This window comes from Chanodichthys erythropterus, chromosome 13 (genome assembly GCF_024489055.1).
Source record: "Chanodichthys erythropterus isolate Z2021 chromosome 13, ASM2448905v1, whole genome shotgun sequence".
Lineage (NCBI taxonomy): Eukaryota > Metazoa > Chordata > Actinopteri > Cypriniformes > Xenocyprididae > Chanodichthys > Chanodichthys erythropterus.
The window spans coordinates 36,762,015-36,789,185 of NC_090233.1; the positions used below are offsets into that span (position 1 = coordinate 36,762,015).

At 37.7% G+C, this 27,171-nt stretch overlaps 2 protein-coding genes across 2 annotated transcripts in view; one reads left to right on the forward strand and one right to left on the reverse strand.

Moving 5' to 3' along the window:
- Positions 1-7,261: 7,261 nt before the first annotated feature.
- Positions 7,262-12,330, forward strand: ficd (FIC domain protein adenylyltransferase). The gene is made up of 3 exons (XM_067406673.1): positions 7,262-7,381; positions 7,913-8,225; positions 10,197-12,330. Exons 2-3 carry the CDS (start codon positions 7,955-7,957, stop codon positions 11,273-11,275), a joined length of 1,350 nt encoding a protein of 449 aa, XP_067262774.1. The 5' UTR covers positions 7,262-7,381; positions 7,913-7,954; the 3' UTR covers positions 11,276-12,330.
- A 248-nt stretch (positions 12,331-12,578) lies between these two features.
- The window catches only part of sart3 (spliceosome associated factor 3, U4/U6 recycling protein), a 31,177-nt gene continuing 16,584 nt past the window's right edge, over positions 12,579-27,171 (reverse strand). Inside the window, exons 12-19 of the mRNA XM_067407775.1 lie at positions 27,029-27,138; positions 20,259-20,371; positions 20,098-20,174; positions 18,721-18,889; positions 18,127-18,581; positions 17,839-17,991; positions 17,435-17,622; positions 12,579-14,451 (exon numbers count right to left, since the gene is read on the reverse strand). Coding sequence (XP_067263876.1) covers positions 14,241-14,451; positions 17,435-17,622; positions 17,839-17,991; positions 18,127-18,581; positions 18,721-18,889; positions 20,098-20,174; positions 20,259-20,371; positions 27,029-27,138 — 1,476 coding nt within the window. The 3' untranslated portion in view covers positions 12,579-14,240. The remainder of the gene's footprint in view (positions 14,452-17,434; positions 17,623-17,838; positions 17,992-18,126; positions 18,582-18,720; positions 18,890-20,097; positions 20,175-20,258; positions 20,372-27,028; positions 27,139-27,171) is intronic.

Consider the following 27,171-nt stretch of genomic DNA (forward strand, 5'->3'; position numbering starts at 1 on the left):
TAAATATTTATCTTCTTATAGGCCTATTTTTGTTGTTTTATTTTTTTAAAGCAATGTGCTCTTGTGAAGTCATAATTCTGTTTCATATAAAAGGCATATTGTTTTGAACTGCTTTTACAGTGTTTACTATTAATCGTGTAAAAGCAATTAAAATATGTGTATTAAAACCAAAACAAAAATCCTAATAATAAAACTAAATCATAATGATTAATGTAATAATAGCCTATAAGGAACCAACAACAATTAAAAACAAAAACATTCAAAAATATATTGTCCCTGTTTTTTAAATATATAATAACAAATGAGATTTTGGTGATATTTTGACCACTCAAATAGGAAATGTCCCCAGTTTCCATTCACCTAATTAAAAAATGTATAATTTATATACATTATATAATAACATTAAGGTTGAAGCACTGTAAGTCATGTTGTCTGTTTTAACCATGTTTTCAACTACCTTTCTGGATGTCAAAAGGTGCAATGACGTTGCTGTCTATGTGTGGATCAGATACCCACAGATTTCATCAAAAATCTAAAATCTGGTCTTTTTGGGAAGGCCAGTAAGGAGTCCATTACAATAGTCCACCCTGGTGATAAAAGCATGAACAAGATTCTCTAAGTCTTGACTGGAAACAAAACATCTAGTTCTTGCAGTATTTTTGAGATGATAGTATGCTGATTTAGTTATTGCTTTGACATGACTACTGAAACTAAGGTCCAACTCCAGAGGGAATCAATGGGGCTGTATGGCAATAGGGTAAAGTAGATGTAAAAGTAGGGCAAAGTAGGTGTCAGTAGTGTGTCCACTTTCGACCACTTCCAGAGGTAGCCTAGTCGAAAATGCATTTGAACGGATTGCATTCGTAGTGTAGATGCTCATGTGGTCGAAAGTGTTCGAACAGCCACAAAAGATTGCCTACTGTTCACCATACTGACACAATAAACATTATGGGAAGCGCGCAAACAGGATAGGATTTCAACTTTGCCGGCTGAAGCCATAGGTTTGGGTTGAAGATGAAAAATGAAAAAAAAAAAAAAAAAAAAAGCACAATATTCTCTAAACATTTATTTTTTCTAACATGCACTTACCGCATTCAGCGCGGTCTCACAGCTGTCAGAGCAGAAATGAAAGCTGATGCTCTGTAATCTCCAGTTGCAAAATGCCTATTAAATCGAAAGATCTGAAAAAGCCCATACATTTACCTGCCCATAGACCCGACCCTCAAAGACATCTGGACAGAAGTGGTTGAAAGTGGACAAAAGAGACAGATTAAAACACCAGGTGTAAGCTGGTATGTGTCTTTCTCATCCACTTGCGATCCGATCGACCAAAACGCATCTTAATAGTGTAAACAGGGCCACAATAACCTCTCCCTATGACCTGAACCATTTGAGGACCACCCCAGAAAGCTCTACCCAGTTTTCTAGCTTGTCAAGAAGTATGCTGTGATCGACAGTGTCAAGCACTGAGATCCAGCACTGATAATTTGCCTGTGTCTGTATTTAGGCAAATATCCTTATCTTTATGAGTGCTGTCTCTGTACTATGATACAATCAAAAACCAGATTGAAAATTGTATCCATTCAACAACTTTTTTGATTATCTTGCCTATGACAAGAAGATTTGTCAAGATTTATGTTGCTCAATATGGTGTTATCCAGATTGCTCTTTGGCTTAACAACTGCGGTTTTCAGAGACTTTAGAAAAGTCCCAGAAAGAAAAGTGAGGCATTTACCACTTTTAGGAGACCTGTTGTTTGGATTTTTGCCATTTTTTTTATTCTTTTATCTAATTGGTATATTATAGGAGCCTATTTGATGATGGGTAAGTTTTACTTTATCAATGTTTGTGATTCTGATGCTCTCAAGAATGCATGCAGTTATTATCACTTGTAGCCAAAAACAGTAGTGAATGGTACTGTTCATATCATCATTGATATCGTCATTGCAATAAATACCCGAAAACTTTTTTGCTGATTATTGATTCTCTGAAAAAAGGAAGCAGAGTCATTGCTTTCAGAGAACATTTCACTGGGAATCTGGCTTGGAGGTTTGTTAGTCTCTCTCAGTAGCAAAAAAAGAGTGTGCCTGTTGTTTATGTTGCTGTTTATAATATTTGAAAAGAAGGTCTGTCAGGCTGTGCCTAGTTCCGCACTGAAAGTATGAAGGCTGTCTTTATAGATGTTATAATGGATTACAAGTTTCGTCTTAAGTCATATGCGCTCAGCATTTCTGCATTTTCTTTTCATACTTTGAACTGCTGTTGTGTTTCTCCAAAGTGTTTTAGGTCTGCTAGTCTTCTTCCTGACTTTTACAGGAGCAATGTCATCAATAACATTCTTAACTTTGAGTTAAAGTAATCAAGGAGAAAATCTGTCTGCAAATATGCTTGGTGTCAAAGATATAGCCTTCATAAATAGCACCTTAATGTTCTTATTTAGTGTTCTCCTGTTCAGAGACAAGTCTAGATCAATGTATCAAAGAAAATACAGAAATGATCAGATAGTGCTACATTCTTAATAACAGTGGATGAAATGTTTAGACCCTTACTGATAAGTAACTCTAGAGTGTGTCAACAATTGTGTGTGGGTCCAGGTACATATTGAGTCCGATCAAAAGCATTTAATCATAACTTTTTTTGCAGTATTGGATTCAGCATTGTCAATGCGAATGTTAAAATCCTCAGCAATAGCAAAACACTCAAACAGTTTTGACAACAGTTCTGTAAAATCATCTGTAAAGGCTGGAGAATATTTCAGGGGCCTGTAAATAATGACCAATAAAATGTGTGGAGCACTTTTTAATGCTATATTTAAATATTCAAATGACAAGTAATCACCAAATGACACTTACTTGGATTGATAGACATCTTTAAATAGATCAACAATGCCTCCACCTGCAGAAACTGCAGACGCTGTTTCATTGAGGACGGCTCACAAGTTGTTTGTATTGATGATGTCATTGACTAGAAGTGAGCGAATGTTAAAAGTGCTTACTTTACAGTATGAGTTTTTAATGTCCCCACAGCAATCTCTGATTGACGTTTAATAGGCAGCAGATTAGATGAGTTTGCTGTACGATTTGAGAAGGCCTTATAGACTTTCTATCACTTGCTTCCAACATTCATCAGTTCCTCCATTTTGTCCAAGAAGCTCAGAAGTCGAGATACTGGAGAGAGGGATAACATATCTGGCTCTAGTGTTATTGGAGGCTGAAATATGTTATCCTGGCTTCTATCAATTTTTGGTCATCCTTGGGATCCAAATCTTAGAGCGGTTCTAGTCTGTCACAGTCAAGTAAACTTTGTGGCAGAGCACAGCTGGGATTGTGTCCATGAGCAGTGGTAGTTGTGGCTGCTTGGTGTTATCATTGACCTTGTGGGATATGTCAACTGCATTCACTTTCAGATGTTGATTCACCACTGCTGAAAGATAATGGAGGAAGAAGAAGATATTGTCCTTTAGCAAGTTTGTTTGGGTTGAGGCTGTCTGATTTAAAGTGTTAGTTCACCCAAAAGTGAAATTTCTGTCATTAAGTACTCACCCTCATGTCGTTCCACACCTGCGTTCATCTTCGGCACACAAATTAAGATATTTTTGATGAAATCTGAGGGCATCAGATCCACACAGAGGCAGCAACGTCATTACACCTTTTGACGTCTATAAAGGTTGTTAAAAACAGTTAAAACAGTCGACGTGACTACAGTGGTTCAGCCTTAATGTTATGAAGCGACGAGAATATTTTTTGTGAGCAATTTGAACCGTTGTCATACGTAGTGAACTCGATGCAGGTTTCCTTGTTTACGTCCGAATGCCGGCTCATTATTGGCCGGATCCTGTGTCAGCATCACATGCATGCGTCGTGCTGCTCATGTGTTCAGCTTCGGCCAATACTGAGTTGGCGTTCGGACGTAAACAAGGAAGCCTGTATTACGTATGACAACAGTTCAAATTGTTGAACAAAGTTTTTATTTTTGTTTCGTTTTTTTGCACAAAAAGTGTTCTCATTACATTAAGGTTGAAGCACTGCAGTCAAGTTGTCTGTTTTAACCATGTTTTCAACTATACCTTTCAAAATGTCAAAAGGTGCAATGACGTTGCTGTCTATGTATGGATAGATACCCACAGATTTCATCAAAAACATCTTAATTTGTGTTCAGAATATGAATGAAGGTCTTATATGGGTGAGGAACAACAGGAGAGTGAGTACTTAATGACAGAAATTTCATTTTTGGGTGAACTAACCCTTTAACAGTTGTCTTTGACTCCAGAAAAGATTGATGTTGTCAAAAAAATGTCCTCTCATGTTGCATGTTTTGCAGCAGCCATGTTTTTAGACTAAGCAACCGTGAAAACATATTAGCATTCCTTTTGTTGGAGTTTTTTTCAACAGGGTTCTCTATGCTCGGTATAGCCTGTCGAGGAGTCCTAGATTCCCAGTCTTCACTGGCTTTTGTGGGCGTCCACAATTATGCTTTCCTGTTCTGGCAGTTCTGGCAGGACCGCAAGTAACTTTTTTAGATTTTAAACAGGATGGAGTCATTTACATCTGATTAGAGACAGCTTTGTTGTTCCGTCTCAGGAATGTAAGCTGCAGGAATTGGAAGGCTGGTCGGGAAAAAATGCCTCCCTTGTAATACTCCAGTTCCAGAGTTTCTCATTTTATTTATTATAGTGTTTTGCCAACTTGCTTTATCGTTTGAGCACTGTGCTTATTGCTGAAGTTAAAACTAGGAGATGAAATACAAAAGTGAGAGAGCAAAGTGCGGAGCAGTAAGCAAGCATTCGTGAAACATATCTATAATAAGATCTATATAACAACTTTTTTCAGATATATTTATATGGCAGCACAAATTAGACCAGAACAAATCATTTTGAAGTTACTGTATGTATGCATGTCATGTGTGTTAAAGTTCTTTCACACTGAAGTTGATTAATGTTCAGGTGCTAACAACATCCACATAATTTTAGACAAGAATTCACAGGATGTTATATGTTGTATGGATTACTAGTCTTGGATTTTTTGAAATGCATGCAGAACTTATTTGTAAGATAAGAGCACTGATCTATAATTATTAATATAGATCAGTGGATCAGTGGATAAGAGCCATGTCTTCCCCACTGCAACATAACTATATCTTAACAGATGTCTCAGATGTGAAAGAACAAAAAATAATACAAAAATAATACAAAAATATATATTTTTTATTACTGAGGCAATACTGACCCCTAGTGTTTACACTTGCCAGGCAGAAGCCAGGAAAGTAGGAGAAATGTTTGAAATAAAAGCAAATTAGCAAAACCTTATTCTTTCTTTTTACATTGCATTGTTGTTTACATTTACAACAACGACAATATATATATATATATATATATATATATATATATATATATATATATATATATATATATATATATATATATATATTATTTAATATTATATAAATATTTTTTACTTATTAAAGTCGTCACGACAATCTGTGGCACTTGGGTAAAATATAAGTGTCCATTGCAAAACAAAAAACATGTCACATTTCTTCTGAATGATCTGCTCTCTGTCATCGTTCTTCAAGAAAGGATGCAATCTGAACAGCGTTTATGTTGTAAAACTGTATACGATCGTATCTAACAAACAAATGAGCCTGTGTCCAAAGTATATTTTTTCAAAATAGTGCAGCAGTTTTAGTTATAATATCCAAGCAGTGCTGTCGGATTTTTATACCCTCCCGCCATTGTCATTGTAGTAAATCTCACAACCAAAACTTTCAGCCAATGCCACGATCCAACAACATGTGTTCTGTTTCTTCCGCATGCATGCACATCTACACAGACACATATCAGTCTCGAATATTATGCAGCAAGCCATATTTTATAATTGTATAAAATAATCGAGAAAAAAAAAAAGCACAAATACGGCAGAGATGCCAAATTCAGCGGCAGCTGAGATAATGACGGTTCACAGACAGCAGCGCAATCTACCTGTCACTCAAGTGACCACGCCCTTAATTATGCAGAACTTTAAATGGATAGTTCACCCAAAAATGAAAATTTGATATTTATCTGCTTACCCCCAGTGCATCCAAGATGTAGGTGACATTTTTTCTTCAGTCGATCACAAATGATGATTTTTAACTGCAACCGCTGCCCTCTGTCATTCAAATCATTGCAGTAGATGGGAACTTCATCTATTAGAGTGAATAAACCTTGCTTAGACAAATCCAAATGAAACCCTGCTGCTCGTGACGACACATTAATGTCCTAAGACACGAAACGATCGGTTTGTGTGAGAAACCGAACAGTATTTATATCATTTTTTACCTCTAATACACCACTATGTCCAACTCCGTTCAGCTTCTGGTGAGTGAGGTCCAAAAACGCGTTCTGGTGATGGAAGTGATGTCTCGCCCATATACTTCAATGAGCGTGAGACATCACTGCCGTTGTCAGAGCGCGATCTGACCTCACTCACCGGAAGCTGAACGGAGTTGGACATAGTGGTGTATTAGAGGTAAAAAATGATATAAATACTGTTCGGTTTCTCACACAAACCGATCATTTCGTGTCTTAGGACATTAATGTGTCGTCACGAGCCGCAGGGTTTCATTTGGATTTGTCTAAGCAAGGTTTATTCACTCTTATAGATGAAGTTCCCATCTACTGCAATTATTTGAATGACAGAGGGCAGCGGTTGCAGTTAAAAATCATCATTTGTGATCGACTGAAGAAAAAATGTCACCTACATCTTGGATGCACTGGGGGTAAGCTGATAAACATCAAATTTTCATTTTTGGGTGAACTATCCCTTTAAGGCTTAATATAATTTAAACGGATAAGTTATAAAAAAAATTCACCCCCCTTGTCATGACGGGCAAAAATAGCAGTATAGACCAAAACCACAATTTGAACCAACTTGCCAACTAAACATGTTTTTTTCTCCTGTAAACTTGGGCAATTTAACATGGGACTCTATGAGATTCTGCTCTCTTTTGGAGCTTGTCCCTAGCGGCCAGTCGACGAATCGCAGTTGAAGTTACTTCCGTATTGGCTTCACGAGAGAAAGGGGGAGGTTGCCGCTTCCACAACACTGGAGAAAAATCATTTGCAACTTCCGGGGACTTTAACAGTAAACAGCATTACGTACCAACAGATCCGTCTTGTCCAATCAAGTAGTTTCACGATCTGAAAAATGTGTTGCTGCAAGTGGGTGTGTGGCATATATCTGACCAATCACTGAGCACGTGTTAAGTAATATCAACCTATCAACTTTAACCTTACAAGTAGGCGATACTCGTTTCGCGGAAGTTGACGTTGCTAACAGCAGGGCAAATATTTCTGATCATATCCATGATTTATATTGAGAATAACACGTCTGTAACTAATAAGGTATGTTTGAACATTTGCGTCTTGTTTTACATTTTATAAAGGACATAAGTTAACTAGCTGCCGGTTTTAGGGTTTGGTAAAAGTCTTTTTGAAGAAATGTATGAATGTTGTAATCACTGCTGTTGTCATGGACTGTTCATTTTAATGTATCTAACATCGGGGGATCTTGTAGGTATCAGATGTGGACATATCTTATACAATATTACAAGTATTTACCTATTGTGGTATTAAATAAATACAATGTCAGTGTGTTTAAACAGCTTAAAAGACAGGTAACGTTAAGTTATACATTTCAAATACTGGTTAGACTACATTGACCATGAGTGCATTTCACTCTGATTATCAGACTGCCAAAGAACATGAGAAAGTATTGTAAATGTGGTTACAAATCACTGGACATAAGAAGGAACATTCAGACTATTTCACAAACTGTTAGAATCCCAAGACTCACCTGACTTACATTGGACTGTAAGGAGAAAAATTACAATTATCTTGATTTAACATTTTATGTCTTAACCCTCTTCCTCCTAGAATGTTGGACTTGTGGCCTGAGAATTCTGGATTCCATGATTAATGGCAGCTCTAACAGTACTACGTCATGCCAGCAGCAGTCCTCTGCTCTGGGGATGGGGACCCGCTCTGTTTGCCATCGTGGGATCTGTATTCGTTCTGTTGCTGCCTTTAGCAGGCATAGAGGAGCAATGCTGTGCCACGCTGAAGGGTCTTGCTCTTTTGCGCTGCCAGCTGTGGGGGGGCGTCCAGCGGCCTGTGGTGCACACAACCAGCCTGACGGTCCCCTTCACAGCGCTAGACCTCCTACCACAAAAAGTCAAGCCCAATAAAGGTACAGTTGAAGATGCTATTGAGTTTTTATTGAGTGGCTGAATGTCATAAGGGAAACATGAATCAAACTTTATTTACATTCTTAATGCATGTACCTGGACCTATTATGCATAATTTATTGATGAATTATTTATGTTATTCAAAATTAAAAATTGATAGTTTATACTTGTTTTAACACATTCAACAAAAAATACATGCAAACTTTGAGGGATGTTTCTTAATTGAGGGATGGACAAATAATTGTTCCCCAAAAGCCTGTTGTGTCATATATTTAACATTTACATTAACATGAAAAAAATGTAAAAAGAAGTTTATATTTTAACATTAAAAATATAGTGGCATGAATAATCAAGTAAACCCAAGTTGCTTCAGTTCAGTAAATGTTTATCTTACATTGGCTTTATAAAAATCATTGAAGATTTGAGTAAAAAATACTTTTTCATTTAAAAAAAGTACTATCAATCAGAGGACAGAAGGCATGAAGTAGATTGTGTACAAGTTTTTCAGCAAAGTTTTGGTCATATTGATAATTTATATGCCCTATAAATTGCATATTAAATATAATACTGTATGCTAATGTGTTCATAAAAAGGCATTATATTTATTGTTCAACAATATTTTACAAAGAATTTTTAAAACATTTGGCTAACATGTTGTAACATGCATTGCCTTGTTGCATTCTATTTTCAGTGAATTTATACTCCTAAAGGGGCGACATATCCTGGGGGATACAAACATTAAAATCCAAAATAAAAGTCATGATTTCCAATAAAAAAAAAAAAAAATCATGAAATTGTATTATTTGTGAAGATTGAAAATAGCAATAAATAAATTTTCTGATTTCTCTCTATGGTCTTGGCCTTTTTAGGGTTAAAGGGTTAGTTCACCCCAAAATGAAATTTCTGTCATTAATTGCTCACCCTCATGTGCTTCCACATCTGTAAGACTTCCGTTCATCTTCAGAACACGTTAATATCTTTTTTATGAAATCTGACGGCATTCTGTCCCTCCTTAGGTACCCTTCACAACTGGAAATTTGACGCTTTAAAAAGTTCATAAAACAGATTGTAAAACTAATCCATATGAATTGAGTGGTTTAGTCCAAATTTTCTGAAGAGACTTGATCACTCTTTATGATTCAGGTTTAATTGAGACTCACATATAAACACTGATCAGCGAACATACAAAGAAGCTCAACCAAACCTGAATGACGCTCAAGAACAAGTCTCTTCTGGAAGCTCAAACGTGCTGCTTAACACACGAGAATGAACCTCATTGGTGACGCAGCACATTTGAGCTTCTGGAAGAGGTTTGTTCAGGTTTGGTTGAGAAAATACTCAGCAATGGTGGAATTTGCACATCTTAAAACATATTAAAAACACCACATAGTCATATAAACAACACTAACTTGATTTTCACCACATGGGGTCATTAATTTATTTTCATTTTTAGTTTTAGTAATTTTTGTACATTAATTTAAACCAAGATTTCTAAAAAAAAAAAAAAAAAAAAAGTTTAAAAATTTTTTTTTCAGTTTTAACATTTTAATTAGTTTTTAGTTTTAGTTAACAATAACAACACTGTTCTGGTAATGGCCATTGTTTCATGATTCAGTCAATTCATTCCTTTTGAATTTGAATTTAGAATTTCCCATTTGAATTTTTTGAATCCTGTTGAATTTCCTGTTCTTAGATGTTCAAATATGTTCAATAACGCAAGTAAAAAGGTTTGTGAACTGCATGACAGTTTTTATTCTAATATGCTTTTGTCTCATCTAGCTTTGGAATGCTTGACTGACACTAAAACTCATTGGAAGCTCATTGCAAGTTTAAAAGCAATTTACTGTGTCAAAAAATCAGATAAAAATGCAAAAAATTTGAAAATGAAACTTTCGAGTGATAGTGACTATTGATTATGCGTCTCTCAGTTGAAATGTCATGCTGTATAACGCTGACCATCTGTTTGTTTACAGAGACTCAGTTGGAGGCAAAGGCGGCTCTCCAGCAGGCTTTGGAGATGAAGAAAACTGGAAAGAGAGAGAAAGCTCACAAGCTGCTCGTCCACGCGCTCAACATGAACCCTGAGTTTGTGGAGGCGCTCACTGAACTGGGAACCATTCTGGAGGAGGAAAAAGACGTCGTCCAAGCTGACCACCTCTACACCAAGGCCCTCGCCATCTCGCCTTGTAACGAGAAGGCTCTGGTGAGCAGGGATCGCACACTCCCATTAGTAGAGGAAATAGATCAACGCCACTTTGGAATCATCGATGGAAAGGTGCGACGTCTCATGTCCATCCCCAAGGGCAACTCTGCCTTGCGTCGGGTCATGGAGGAGACCTACTACCATCATATTTACCACACCGTTGCTATCGAAGGCAACACGCTCACTCTGTCGGAGATTCGCCACATTATTGAGACCAGATATGCTGTACCAGGTAAGAGTCTTCAAGAACAGAACGAGGCAATTGGCGTAGATGTAGCCATGAAGTACATCAACACCACCCTGCTGTCCCGTGCTGGAGCGATCACTGTAAATGACATCCTAGAGATACACCGGCGGGTTCTAGGCTACGCCGATCCCGTCGAAGCCGGGCGATTCCGTGCAAGCCAGGTGTTCGTGGGACATCACATCCCACCACACCCGCAGGACTTAGACAGGCACATGCAGGAGCTAGTGCAGTGGATAAACTCTGAGGAAGCGCTGCATCTACACCCGGTGGAGTTCGCAGCTCTCGCGCACTATAAACTGGTTTACGTGCATCCGTTTGTGGACGGGAACGGACGGACGTCCCGACTGCTCATGAATTTAATCCTAATGCAAGCTAGTTATCCACCGATCACCATTCGGAAAGAGCAGAGGGCAGAGTATTACACCGCCCTGGATACAGCCAACGAGGGTGACGTTAGACCTTTTATTCGATTTATTGCAAAATGCACAGAAATTACACTTGATACGCTACTGATAGCCACGGCTGAGCATGCAGTTGGGCTGCCCGGGTCTAGTAATCATGCCTGCCCTGACTGTAAACACACCATACCTGCGCATAGCTGAAAGATGTATGTTGGTAGATGGAAAAATATTGCACATGCATGTAAATTAAAGTGCCATATGGTCCATATCAGCCTCTGAAATAAATCACTGTCCAACCTTCTAGTGCTAGACTCATGCGACCACAATGGACAAGTTGTGAATCCATTTTAAGGTTTTATTTTTGTTTTGTGCATTTAATGTGTAGCTATATTTGTTAGAAATTCTGTTTGTTTTTTGACTGTCTGAAATGTTCATATTTTACCCTTACAACTTTTGTCAGTTTTAAATTTGAAAGGAAAGAAAAGCATTTCTTTTCCACTGAATGAACAGTATTGGATCATATCCTCAGATCTTTTAACAAGTAAATCCTTCTGATTGTGAGTTAATGATAATGTAGCATACATGAACTCTGCTGTCTGTATGGGAGCAATATTCATAATGATACATGTGTGGTGTTTATCTGTATAATTTGACATTTTTCTTTTCTCAAAATCCAAGCTTAAGCTAAGTTTGCTTGGAAAAAGAACAGGTTTGTGAAATGCTGAAAGATTGCAGTTCCATTTAATTTTTAGTTATGATTTTCAGACACTTCACCAGCTGAAGTACATTTATTGTGAACTCTACAGCTCGTTGGACACATTTCTCTCTTTGCATAAGCCTTGCTGGCAGGCTACAGTAAAGAAATGTCATGCTCAAAAATTAATGTCCGTCAAACTCTGAACTATTAAGTAATAGTTAACCTTTGCCATTGCCTAGAGCATAATCCCTGATTTTTAAGGTATATTTTAAAAGGTCATTCATTTAGAAATTTTTGCAATTTGAAAATGATTATTCAGTGATGTACACTGCATACATTTTCTTATTGCCTACAGCTGCTCAAAATGGTATTTAGGAAGATTATTGATTACAGGAATATTGTCGAAATGTTTTATAAAGAATGTTAGGGACTTTTATTAATTTTTATTTTTTATCATCTTTTCATTTTGGGTGTTCCACTATTTTCAAGCACTTTAGTTTGATCTATTTAAACATTGCTTTAATTTATTTTACTACTAAAAAGCTATTTTATTATTGTGTGTAATAAATTATTGTGCAACTTCTCATTTCCTTCTAGTGTTTAGTGGATTTATGTCTTAATTGCCTTTCGTCTTTTCATATGCAGGTTAACAGTCAGTATCCACTGTGAAATATGACCTGGTGAAAAACAGAAAAATGTCAGATGTACCCTTGACAAAAGATCAAACCAGTCCACTTATGAATTTGTTTTTAAACAAAGATAAAAACCAGTGTGCACACAAATATCACACAAGTCATATGTTTGACAACCACTTACATTTAATTGCTTCATTAAACAATTTAGGCCTTAAAACAAAGAGGAAAAATAAATCCATATGACTAACATGAGCAACACAGGAACTACAACAGGAACATTATTAGAAATTATTATGAGTGCCTAAAGAGAACACTGACGTGGTAAATAAAAATGACTGATCTATAATCAAATAATTGATAGAGTTAACCAAATCAAAAAGTGCACAATTTACCACATCTATACCATGACTTCATTATTTTTAATGTTGAACAAGACATTGCAACAGCACTTTTTTTTTTCCTCAATCACTACTTTAGGCCACTGTGGTGATCAAACGCAAATATATAGAGCTACTTTTTTTCCTTTTTTTTTTTTTTTACTTTGTTCAAAATATACAAATGTTTTACAAAACTGGCCAACTATTGAGGGGTGTGAACAAGAATCAAACACAATCAAAAGAACAATGCAGGAGGGAACTGTCTAGTGTAGAACACTGCAGTAAAAAAAAAAAAAAAAAAAGTCAGCTCAACGTTTATTAGTGGATGAAATACCATCATAGCCATCAAAACCAGTAAATAATACTAATATCCAGGACATTTTAGATGATATATGTTGTGTATATGTACAATACAGTATATGATGGGTTCACAATCAGGTGAACTCATAGTGGAAGGTTCTAGCGATATACAGCTGCATAGATTCAACTTCTGGAAAGGTCCAAATAGGTTCTAAAACTCTCTTGCTCCTCAGCCAGTCCTTAGAATATGAATGTTGAATTGAATCTGACTGTGGAGCGCAAGCTTTAACCTTTAGACCATTTTTGAGTACACAAGGTAAGGCAGGTTTACAAGCTGTGTCAGCGGTTAAACAAGATTCTAAGGGCAGCGCTCAGAGAAAATACAAAAATGCGTGATAAAACTCTGCAAACAGAATCTACCAATCTCCAGGACAGGACAGTGCACAGCTTTTAATTCAAGCGCTGCAGTCTAATAAACACCAAAGTTGAACCTCTTAGTCACAAATGTGTTGTTGGCAAGGTGCTGGACTTTATTTGCTGACAAGATCATCTATTATCCCATTTAGTCTTCATTTAAAGCTTTTATGAAGACATTACAGAAGTTAGTTGTAAATCTACACATGCAAATTGGCTGAGTTTCAGATGGTTGTGGTACTGCAAATAAATTATTTATACAACATGCAGTTCAGACAAAATGTAAAATAAAGGTTTTGTTCTTTATTTTTTGTATGCCTTTGACAAGGCAGAGGTGCAGGACGCATCTACAGATCAGCTGCCCCAAAGGGACCTATTGAGAAATGAAGCTGCGTTGAAACTTATGATACATCATGTATCTTCATATTAAATGTTCTTGCATATACCTTTTAAAACAATGGTTCACATCTGTTTTAACATCCTGTTAAAAAAATACTTGCTGACAAAATCTGAAATCTGCCCCCCAAATCCCTTTCTTTATTACTAAGAATTGAAAGAAAACAATATAGCTCACATCTCCATGGATGAGGTGTTAAAATAGTTTTACTATATATCTGGGGTGGTCACGTATTTACAGAAAGTAGGCTAAACTAAAACGCTGTTTCTCCGCCGGACTTCGTAAGGACACAGCATGGCTTTCTGTCAGAAGGCAGGTGTTCTTCTTGTGTTATCTGCATACAATTTCACTTTTTGAGGAGCATCCTGGCAAAGTCCTCATTGGACAGGGACTTGGTTTGCGTGTCCAGGCTTGCGGTTCCAGGTCCTCCATGCACTCCATCTGTCACTGTGGCATGTGGTGCAGAAATGGTCCCGTTCTCTGCTTTGGCATCTGGAGCACTCTGTCGGTACAGAGAGCGTGGCAGCAGAGAGATCTGAGTGCGTCCTTTTCCCCTCCTGAAAAGAAACAATAATGTTTATGGAGTTACATTGTACTTAATAAAATAAGTACTGAATAATATTAATTAATTACATGTACTTACTCTAGGGTTTAGGGTTAGTTACTTGTAATTAGGGGTGTCGCAATATACCGGTATTGACGATAACCTTGATATTCAAAGCATGAACTATCGATATCATGTTAATTTTGGGTGTGACGATATACAGGTATTGACGATTACCACAATATTTAAAATTAATAGGACGCTTATGATATCATGACATGTAAATACTCCAGCGCCAGTACCTGGCTGAGCTCTCAGGTGGCAGTATTGCACCTTAACGCTGACACCTGTCAAACAAGAAGGCGCAGCGCGCGCAGCTATTCCGAGTGAGAGAGTGAGAGGCTCTGTAAAAAAGTAAATAAGCTCGACAGTATGGGAGTTTTTCGGCTCCACAGACAGCCCAATCCGCAGGATTTGCCTAGCTACAGTCAGTGCGAAGGGTGGCAACACCACCAACCTTTTTACCCACCTCCGTGTCCATCACCCTGTGGATTACGCCATTTTACAGAATAAGTTGTGATTATTTTACTAGTCATGGAATGGGAAATGTTATATTAACCTGTTAACAGTGATTTTCTGTGTTATTTAAATAAAGTTATATATAAATAAATATATTTAAATAAAGGGTTATTCTTTTAATAAGCCTACCACGTTTTCTTTACTCGTCTTATTCAGCGTGATGTAGTTATGCATGCAGTTACATGCCCTCAAAATTCAAGATACATGGGTATGTTTTGCCCCGATGATTTTTTGTCATTAATATGATATCCATGGGTTTTAAAGACATCACTTCCGCTATGCCCGCCGCCATATTTGTGTCCGGTCACAGCTGTGCACTCTGTTTAAGTCTATGGTGACAGCAGCTACAACTTCCAGAGGAAGGCCAACAAAACACTCTCAGAAGGTGCACAACAAATATACAATATGTCTGGGATATGTGGTGCTGTTAGCCGTTTCAACAGTTGTCAGAACTACAAATGTATTTGATCCCAAAGGAGTTAGATTGGTGGAATTATTGGCTTCATTCAGAAAGGACCACGCCACTAGGCAGCCAAACAGCAATGCACAACATTAATAACTGCTGGGACTGTAATTTACATAACTTTATAACGAGAACACTATTGTAATAAAATGTTGTGAATTCTCTATGTTGTTGTTTCAGCGTGTTGTTGTGGGAAGAGGGCGTCTACTGGAGTTAAACACGTAGCTTGTTCAAACTTCACTTGTGCATTCGCGTCCTTTTGTGCAGATAAAACTTGTAATATTAATTTTATGAAGTATAAATATCTGATCATAAAGGATGTGTTTCGTTGAGGTAAATAACCCACAGAGCTGATGATCATCTATAGCTTCAGCGCGAGCGCTCAAAAAGTAAGGCAAAACATTAATATGATTGGGACTGTCTTCTTATAAATTATATTATAATCGTATATACTTGTAACATAACGTTGTGAATTATTTGGGCTTTTTTGCTGTGTTTCGGTGTTCCATGACATTACTTCAAGTTCATATATGCGTGATTTTATATAGGATGTGTTCCGTTGAGTTAATTAACTTTCAGTTCATGAGTTTTTATTCTCTTCAACTTCAGCATGCGCAGCTCAAACAGCAATGATTAAGTCATTAAAATGTTTACAGTAATAAATTACAGTCCCAGCAGTTATTAATGTTGTGCGTTGCTGTTTGGCTGCCAGTGGTGTGGTCCTGCCGATCTAACTCCTTTGGGATCAAATACATTTGTAGTTCTGATGACTGTTGAAATGGCTAACAGCACCACATATCCCAGACATATTGTAAATTTGTTGTGAAACTTCTGAGAGTGTTTTGTTGGCCTTCCTCTGGTAGTTGTAGCTGCTGTCACCATAGACTTAAACAGAGCGCGCAGCTGTGACCGGACACAAATATGGCGGCAATAAAATACAGTGACATCACATGAAACCCGTGGGTATATTATAAGATGTAGTTGTTTTACAATATCACATGAGCAAGAATGCCGTTTTTCCCAAATCAGCAAAAATGCAATGTTCCTTCAACTTATTGTTAAATGAACAATGTGAGTTACATTTTAGACAGTATTTTTAATTTGTTTTTTTCCTTTATTTCGCCAACGGAAATTTCAAAATGATGAACAGCAGAACAAAGCTCAATGCAACAGAAATGTTTTTGTTATTCTGACTGAATTCGCGTTTAGAAAGAATGAATCCGAGCTTTGTTCCTGAATGAATCAGTCATTTGAACAAACTGGTTGACTCACTCACTCACTCATTAAGACAGTGACTTGCTGCCACCTACTGGCGGTTTAGTTTAGTTTCATATTTAAGGGACATTTTGATTAAAAAGTTAAAATTAGAAGAAAAAAAAAAATCCATATTTAAATATTGAATTAAATTTATGTAGACAAATTGTAAATGCTGTGTAAATATGTTAATGCCACTTCTCATTCTGTGTCACCTCTGTATTGCAAAGATGGATTTTGTTGATAATGATTTCATTTGATTGGTAACAGCCATAATGTATAGGCTAGTATTAATTTTTATTTCTTCAGGTCTTAAAAAGCCTTACATTTGACTTAAAAAAAAATGTGCAGCAACCCTGAAAGAGAAAAACTAAATAAACAAAGTAAAAATTATTTAGACTGATAAAATAATCACTTCTCATTACAAATCTGGTAAAATTGTTGCACTAAACACACTAAGCCATATCACAATTTTCTTTTTTTTTCTTTTTTTGTGAATAATTGCTCAGCCCTAAAAGATAAACAGGCAACTGAAAGCTCTTTTTCTTTCTCAGATCGAATATTACAAAACAACAACAAAAGTCTTTCATCTGGAGACTTTGTGAATGTTAGTCATTATGTTGTGAACATATATGTGGTATTGGCTACAAGCAGTAATCCAACACATGTGAGAAGCTAACCTGCCGTATCAAGTACTTACGCTCCCTGAGGTTGCCTTTGCATTACTGCCCCCAGGATTCGACTAGGTGCTGCTTTATCTTCCATCTTCCTGCTCGGGGGGTTGCTAATAGCAACAGAGAGTGTGAAGTTCTCCAACATGGTGCCGTCCATCTTCTGCACAGCCTTTGAGGCCTGTGCCTCATTCTCATATTCCACATACGCCAAACCCTACAGAGCACACATAAATTACTATGGAGAAAAAAAAAACCTATTCCAGAGTTTTTGTTAAAAAGGGTTTTTTTGTGTGTGTGTGTGTGTGTGTGTGTGTGTGTGTAATGTAATGTAACTAGAGGAATATGATTAATACATTCTGGTAATATTAGCTTAGAAGTATACTAGGACAGTGTTCTTGTGTATTTATGTTGGTGACAGAGACCTACACACCTTGGGTTTGCCTGAACGGTTGGTGACTAGCCGGATGGCTCTGATTGTGCCGTGTTCTTTACAGAGGTCCTCCAGTGTCTCTTTAGTGCAGGTGTACGGCAGGCCCGAGATAAAGATCTTGTGCTTCTCCAATGATGTTTTGTACTTAAAAACCTGCCAGGAAAACATTACGATAAAAATGATTAACATTTTAAAAATGTCAAATAACGCTCACATAATTGTTCACTTGAACATAGGGATGACAAGGAAACACCAAGTCAAAAATTTAGTAGTATACATTCTAGATACCTTGAAATCAGGATTCTTATTCTTGTCCACACAAGGAGACACATACATGGGCCGCCCATCCACCTCCTGCCTGTCTAGTTTCAGTGCCTCAGGTACAGCCAGCCGGTCCTCAAACTGCACGTAGCAATAGCCTCTAAACACACCTTTTGGTGTATACACGAGTCGCACCTGCTGTACAGTCCCACAACCCCCAAACAATGTTCGCAGCTTGCCCTCGGGGTCCTCCAGGTTAAAGGCCAAGTTACTGACAAACACACTATTTTCATCTTTGCGCTGCTCCTTTGACAAATCCTGGGGTTCGGGCACTCCCTGCTGGTTCTTACGGAAACCAGGCGGCTCAGTTTTACGCTGTGGTGGAGCTCGTCGGCCAAAAAGCCCACTTTCTGTCTCCATGAGCTCCTCCGTGGTCGTGCAGCCAAAGTCCTCCTCCCCTCGGAGCCTCTTGAACGGCAGCTCTGCACACATTTTATATATCAGTACAGTCAATGTCTGAACCACACTGTTAGCTTTTACAAATTCAACTTTCTCTGAAAACAGATTTTTACACTTTCATTTTAACAGAATTATAAAACTTAAAAAGCTCTCCATTCATACCTGCATCCTCTCCCCATTCGTCCTCACACTCATCTTCAGCTTTCCGTTTATCCCCCGTTCTGTTTGCTTTCTGGCTCTTCTTTTGGCCTTTTTTATCTGCCTTGGCTTTTCTCCGGTGCTCGGCTTTCTCCTCCTCTTGTCTGGCTAGGAGAGCCTCTTTTTCAGCCACCTGCAGAAGCAGCATACAGACGGCTAAAAAACCACAGCAAAAGAGCATTTCTACAGCTTCCTGCCAGATGCCTCAAACATAATATATAAATAATAACTACTTCTGGTATTTTTATAGGAAAAAGGGCAAAATGAAAATTAAATGTTTGCCAAGTATAGGGAAAATCCCAAAAAGGCTAGTTATAGGACTGGGGTTTAGAATCGTAAGAAATTTTCCCATTCCGGTTCTGCTTCCGATTCCATTAAAATGATTAAACTAATAATAAAAAAATATATAGTTGTAAGGAAAAAATGCACAATACTCAACTCATTATTTAGCAATTTTTGCAAAAATAATTAATTTTTCTGATGGAAAATCAACATGTCTGTTTTCTCTGGGAGAATTCGGGATCTCCAGCAGTGGAAAATGCCCTCTCAGAAGGGCAGAGGATGCTTGAAAACACATGTAAGATCCAGACAGGAGAAACAGAATATTTTTTAAAATCGGTTTGAACTAATAATTCATAAAGACTTCACTTGTTTCATTACTGGATGAATCAGCATTTTTGAACGAAATCTCTTGACAAATACATTTTTAAGTCACTTGTCGTCACCAAGTGGCATAATGTAATCGATACAGTCATTATTTAAAGCACCAAGTTACTTTCAAAATGTAGACATCAGTGTTTATATCTGAACTATAAAGTTTTATCTCAGTACTTCTGTGATAATTTTAATATTTGTGTAACAGAGAAATAATGATACTGTGTGGTTGAAAAGAGTGTTTGTGAAGCGGTTTCATACCTACACATGATAACAGTCATCTCTGGGTCAGCGGCAGCACAAACACAGATTCAAATGTTCCGGTGTGATTTTTAACAGACTAGGGTGAATTGTTGTCATTTAGGAATAAGATCATGTGGGCATTTGAATCAAGATCTTTTAAAGATCAATTGTGCAGCTCTACTCACTCTGCATTGATATCTGATACAAAACATATGAGTAGCGAGTTGGCTTTTGAGTGCATTCATTACTATATTAATAATCATGATGTGAGATATCGCTATTAAAGTATATGCTCCCAATGCTTCGCCCACACATCACACCAGAACCGTTTTCAGAACCAAAACTTAGGAATTTCACACTGTTCTGGTATTTGTCAAAAAAAAAAAAACACCACCACTTCTGGATAAGAACCATTCTCGGTTCCCAATCCTATATAGGACTTACTCTTGCTCTCTGCTCATTGACTCTGTTGAGTTTGGTCTCTGTTTTTTGGACTGCAGCATCCCAGTCTTCCAGAGAGCCTGTGAGAGACAACACCCACATAAACACTCAAAGCTGGACACCCACATAAACAGCAGCATAATATATGCATGAATTCAACTCACCCTCCACTCTTTCAAAGTTGAGCAGGACATCACATACATGCTCAGGGTAGTCTGATGTACACTGTACAGCTCTGTGTAGAGCCTTCCTGCAGTGAGTAGCATCTCCATATGACCTGATCAACAAACATACATACAGAGTCAGAACAGCAACAATATGAAATTAAAATAACCTCAACCCTCTACAACTTATTAGTACACATTATTCTGAAGAGAACTAATGTTGGTTTTCATAATATTTAATAAAAATGTAGTCTCTAAAATTTAATTGATCTTTCCGTTGATATAATCTAGGTTACACAGCCAGGGAAAAATTATATTAACCAACAATATTAATCACACTTTATATTTTTCAGGCAAGTATTCTGCGTCTACGCTAATATTAGTCTCTCTCTGTTTATCCCGATGTTTGCCCCAGCATGCCAGATCCAGGCTGTATCCAGATGAGATGAAGGACCTGCATCTAGACATGGCAATAACGCAGCCATGAAGTCTCAACTAAACTATCCCCTGCGAAGGCCTCCTTCCCTTTCCTTTCCCTATGTATAGATAAAACATTAATCAAATTATTCCAGTTCGCATAGATCAAACACGCAAATCCATAGACTAAACATAGGGGTTCAAACTGCTCATGGTTCGGTTCCTATCATGGTTTTAGGGTCACGGTTTCGATACGGTTCAGTATTTGCTATGTTACAGAAAAATAGGACTATTGTCTAAAAATAAAGAAAATAAGAAATAAACTACATGCAACAGCACAAATAAATACAATAGAGCAAATACTCAAATAACAAACAGTGATTTTCAGGTTTTTCAGGTATCTAACCGTAGTTTTCAGGTACAGAAAATGGATAAAGTAATCAAATATAAAATAGCACTGCATATTATCTTCACCGTATAAAATAAAGATTAATCATTATTGAAGAAAACACAGGCAGCGGGAATAGATTTTTTTCCCTTTAAGACATGCACGATCCAGTACATATACTGTTACACATGCAATGTCTTTCTCGACTATTATATGTTCACTTAAGACATAACCGACTATGTTTGCTAGGATACTCATCAAGACAGGCATGTTGGCAATTTTTGTATGAATTTGTCTGCTGAAGCACAAGACTTGAAAGAGAACTCAGCATTTGCGTGCTGTCTGAAATAAATGCGAGCCTCTTATCCCTGCCCTCTCTCCACCCTGATCTAATTACTGTAAAGAAGCTTGAAAGTGAGCTGTTCTTGGCATGATCCTTCCTTCATGACGATTGACTAGTCCTGTCCACCTTATGCTCAACAATTAAGGAGAATTAAGAAGACATATAGATACTATTATTTATAAACACCAGATGTCATGATTCTTCTTCATATCCATCTGAAGTTTACAAGGTCCCTGATAATTTCAGTCCATTTCAGGCATATTTCAACACGGATTGCTCAATGTAATGCAGGCTTTGCAGTCCTGCAGCCCATGACCAATGATGTTTAAACACATGTTTTGAATGCACAGTAGCAAAAACAGGCTTTTTATATTATCTAAGGGTCAGACAGAATCATAAAAAAAGTAATGTTTACATAAATAAGTTGACCCCAGAGGAAAAAATAGCAGTGTTGAGGAAAGTTACTTTTAAAAGTAATGTATTACAATATTGAGTTACTCCCTAAAAAAGTAATTACTTGCGTTACTTAGTTACTTTTTATGGAAAGTAATGCGTTACATTACTTTTGTGTTACTTTTCCTTGGGCTGGGCTTGCTTGTTTGTTTTTTAACAACAACAAAAAGGTTATATTTTTTTGTCAAATGTAAAAGGCCCTTTCACACTAAAATTGAAATGAATAAGCCTCAGGCTGATTACAAATGTGATATTTATTTAAAGTCATTTTTGCTTATTAGTATGGTTGAAATAGATCATGAAGGTCAGCAGCAAAGACATTGGTTAATAAAGTGAGATTAAATACACAAAAAAATTGTTTAATTTAATATATTTAATTATTGCAGGTTTATGCAATTTTCTGAGATTGCATTTCACAGGTTTTATACACTTTGTGGAATTTTATACATTTTATGCTTTTGTGCATGTGAGATGAGTAAATGCTCACATTTAGTCTAGAACTACAATAACCGTCATGTTTACACACAATGTCTCTGCACTTCATCTCGATTTATCTAAACTTGGGGACAGAAGAGCTGTCAGTCAATACATGGGAAAACAAAGTAACTTGCTTTATTTTTTTGAAAAAGCAACTCAGATATGTTGATGTAAATTTAAAAGAAATATATTACTTTATTAGTTAAAGTAATCTGATTAGGTAACTCAAGTTACTTAACTAACCAATCTAGTTAAAATTGATTCACTTCATATTACATGTGTTAGACAAACACAGGTTAAAGGTAAAGAGGATTTTATTTACACAGGATAAAGGTGAGGAGGGACAGTGATCTGCATCAGGAGAAGCAGTAGTTGCGGTTGTGCTTGTTGATCCACAAGTGCTTCAGTTTCGGATCGTTCATGTAGCGTTCAAGCAACAACTCTTTTTCTTGCCGCTTCTTCTCCTTGATTATTTTCTTCTCCTCCTTGTTCTTGGCCTTCTCCTCTGCCCAGGTGAACAGAAAAAGTGGCACTTTTCTTTTGCACTTTTCCTGGATGTTCACAGTGTGCTGGGTCTCATGCTTGGGACAGTCAGGAGAAGTTACACAGAAGAGCTTCATCGAGAGCTCATCGAGCTCTGTTTTCGGAGAGGCATGGCCTTGTATGGTGATGGAGTCTCCCATTTCACTGGGGTCCTCTTCTTCAAATCCCTGGATATCCACCACTTTGCACTCCCACGCTTCCTCCTGCACCTCGCTTTCCTTCTCCAACCAAGCAACCACCTTTCTTGGTTTCATTTCAACCTCTGGCGTTTGGGGGCGTTCAGACTTGAGAAAGTCACTGGCCGGGAAGGTCACATATTCGTTCTCCTCATCCTCTATATCAATCAGCATAAGTTCTGGAAGTGGCTCAAACAGGGAAGTAGTAAATGGCTGAGGCCTCCGGCTGGGAGGACGTTGCAGAGCAACGACTTGATCAGGTGCAGGAGTCGGGCTCGGAGGAAGTCGTTTGGGATGACGCCCTTGAGATGAAGAAAACAGTTCATCAGATGCTGGAGTGGGACGAGGAGGAGCTGCCAATGGAAGCATCGGTGGTTTGGAAGGACGCACTTGGGATGAAGAGTTCTGGAGCGAAGCAACATCAGGACATGGAGGAACCACAGACAGTTTGGGAGGATCCACTTGAGGTGCTGGAGCCGGTTTCCGAGGACTCTCAGGTGGTTTTGTCACCCGCGGCAGGGGTTCGAAGCGAGCAGCTGGTAGAGCGAGGTGTACGGCGACACTTGGAGGCATTGGTAATTCTCCCTCTATTGGCTTCAAGAAGGAAGATCTGACCGGAGTATGCATAGGTTTGACCTCCACAAGAAGTGGTGTTGGCTCTGTGGCCTTCCGTTGCTTCAGTTTTCTATTCTTCTTTTTCTTTTCTCCAGCTTCCCTAAGCTCACTTCCTCCCTCCATCAACTTTTCCAGATTGTGCATCTCTCTTTTTTTCTGATGCACACATCCACTCTTCTTTATCTTTTCAAGTCTGAGTGGCACTCTCTCCTCTTCATCTTTATGACTGATCTTTCCCTTGATCTTCACCTCTCTTTCCTCCTCCTCCTCTCTCTCTCCAAGCTGGCACTTCTTAGGTACCTTGCGGCATCTCTTCCTGCACTTCCTGTCATTGGCAGTGAAGTCGAAGGCCTCACATTCCTCTGGAAGTTTCTCTACTGCCGCTAATTCTTGCGCTACACACGGCTGTGTCTCCCTTCTTCGCAAGAAGTGAGCAAAACGCTCAAACAGTCGAAGAAAAACACTGCTAAACAGCGCCATTAATGGACACTGAATGCTGCAATCAAATTCAATATTTGTCGATATATCTGCAGAAAGTCTCGAAAGCCTTTCGATCAGTTCACTCCTAACACACCAACAGCAGACCAAAGTCAGAGTTGCAGTTTAGTGCTGCCAGAATGGAATCTCCACTATGATGTCACAACAGTGAGAACTCTGAATAATGTGAGTTTCTAAAATAGCTTTTTTTTCCTCTATTTTATTATATAAAATAATATGAAATATATTTTAATGTTAGTATATTAAAAATATATTAAATAAATTGTAATATTATATTAAATTGAAATTTATTGTAATGAAAAAAGCTTAATTTTCAGCATCAGTCATTCTGAGTCACCTGATTCTTCAGAAATCATTTGAAAATGCTAATTTGCTGGAAAAAAAAATATCAATGTTGAAAAATATTTCATATTATTATCACTGTTGTTCTGCTTAATATTTTTGTGATTCTGTTTGAGAAATGATGCAGTCCCAGTGTCTGTTTCCTCTGTATGCCCCACAAAAACTACAACATTTCCCATCGAAGATGATTAGTTCAGTTCATAGTTAAATTTACTTTGAACGTTAGAAAAAAAAATTTGTATTGTGAATATACACACTTCTACACGTCCACACTTCTAGGCCCGGTTTCAAAGACAGGGCTTAGACTAAGCCAGGATTAGGCCTTAGTTCAATTAAGACATTTAAGTAGCCTAGCTTTTATAAATCTACCCTAAAAAGAAACATTACTGGTGTGCATCTTGAGACAAAACAATAGCACTGGCATATTTTAAGATATGTCAGTGCAAGTTGCTTTCAGTTAAAATGGCTCAAACATGCATTTTAGTCTGAGACTAGCTTAAGCCTTGTCTGTGAAACCGGGGGCTAGAGTTTTAAAATCCTGATTGTGGAATCTGGTTGCAGCACACACATTTTTTTTTTCTCTCATAAATCTCAAACATGCACACACTACAAGATGTGCAAATTGTAATTTCAAAAGCGCTCTCATTCTCTTCTCTCAGTGACTGTTGTTAAAAAACTGATGTAATCTTCCCGATTTAAAATCCTAAATATCAAACATGTTTTCATTTCTATTCACATTTCATCTAGTGGAAACATTTGGTACTGCGCCCAAACAAAATCTTACTGAAAGCTAATTTTTTGATAGGCTATATATCAACCTCAAATTTGGAATTGGAACACAACTTGTTTAGATTTATGGCTTTGATGTGTTTAAAAAATATAGATTTCATATAAAAATTGAAAATAGTATTTTTGTGCATTTTTCATAATACCGCGAGCTTGTGCAGCAGAACAGGTGGGTCTCGGAAGCTAGATCAAGTTAACAAGTAAATTCATCATAACGTGCTTTCTTGGAAAAGTCTGAAAAGTCGCTAATGCCGAGTTCAGACTGCACGATTTTAGCCCCGATTTTGGCTCGCCGACAGGTTGAGAAATCGCCGACAAATGCCCGAAATCACAGGCAAATCGGTGCTCGTTCACGCGAGTGACAATCACGCAGTGTGAATGAGCAAAGACGCGTTCTGAGAAAATCGCCGATAAGTCGCCGACGCCCATGAGATATTTGGCATGCTAAATATCTGGACCTGTCGGCGATTCAAAATCCTGCAGTGTGAAAAGTGTTCTGACTGAAAACTACATCGGCGATGACCGACAGCCAATGAGAGAGCAAGATACAGAGCAGCGGGGAATTCGGGGAGGAGTTTTAGACCACAATATCAGTGAGCATAGCTTCATTCACATTAACATTACAATTCTATCAAACCGAAACAAAACACAAACATTTGCTTGACCATCCGCAACAGCAGCACATTGAAAAGTTATGTATTTACCTCCAACTCTTGTTGCAGAACACACAATCTACAGTCTCCCCAACCATTTCCTCCTCCATATTTTTCTTTTCTTTTTCTTATATTCGCTGCAAATCAGCGCACCGGCAATTCATATTGCAAGCTTCTTGCCGGCTACCGTTTTTAATAATAATAATAACTCCGGTCCTGCACGCGTGATATCGCGTTGTTTCCTTGTCACATCTTGCGTGTGTTTGGTTGTGAAACGTAGTTTGCGTGCCAGACAGAGTTGTCGGCGATTCTTCCTATTGTAAAGTCATGCAGCGTGAAACCTTCTGTCGCCGATCCATCGTGCAGTTTGAACACAGCAGTGACTGAATGCTGGCCAAGAGTGTCATGCAGTGTGATTTTTAATGCCATTTAAGGCCTTAATTTTCGCTTTTTAATGCCCCGCGGATACCGTTTTTCATATCAACAGAAAAATATACCAGGATAACCTGGCTTCTTTTGAGAATCCCCTCCTTCAGATCAGTCATAGTTAATGATATGCTAAAGCCCACCCGCCCGTTGACGTGATTGGTTACAAGGTAGTTTGTGACATAAACTTCAGCGATTTCAAACTGCGTTTTTGAAACCGCCTTTAGATCACTGCAGTTTTAAAGTGAAAATACTCAGCAATGGTGATGACTTATGAATTTGCACATGGATTGTCTTAAAACATATTAAAAACACCACACAGACATATAAACAACATTAAAAAAAAAAAGATCTTCACCACAAGGGAACTTTAATATAACTCTGTGTTTGGCTGAAAGGAGAAAGTCATATACACCTGTACATATTTTTTCCTTCAAATTAACATGAATTTTTAGTATTTGGGTCATCCCTCTTTTGCTTTAATCACAGCAGCACTCAAGCTGCATGAAGTCAACATGATCAGAAGGTTTTAAACAAATTTGTGATCCAGCATGCTTTTGATTTCTTTGAATCAAATGATTCAAAGAGCACCTTGTGCTTCAACGGAAGCAAAAACATATGACCTGTTGCACAAACTGATGAAAATGACTGACCTTTCCAGGTTGTAATATTCCAGCCACATGTTGGCATATTTTGCATTCCCTTTTGTCATTATGCTGTCCCAGAGTTCACGGGCCTTCTGCATGTTCTTACAGTGTAAGGCCTGTTTCAAAGAAACAGACAAAAGCAGCACTAT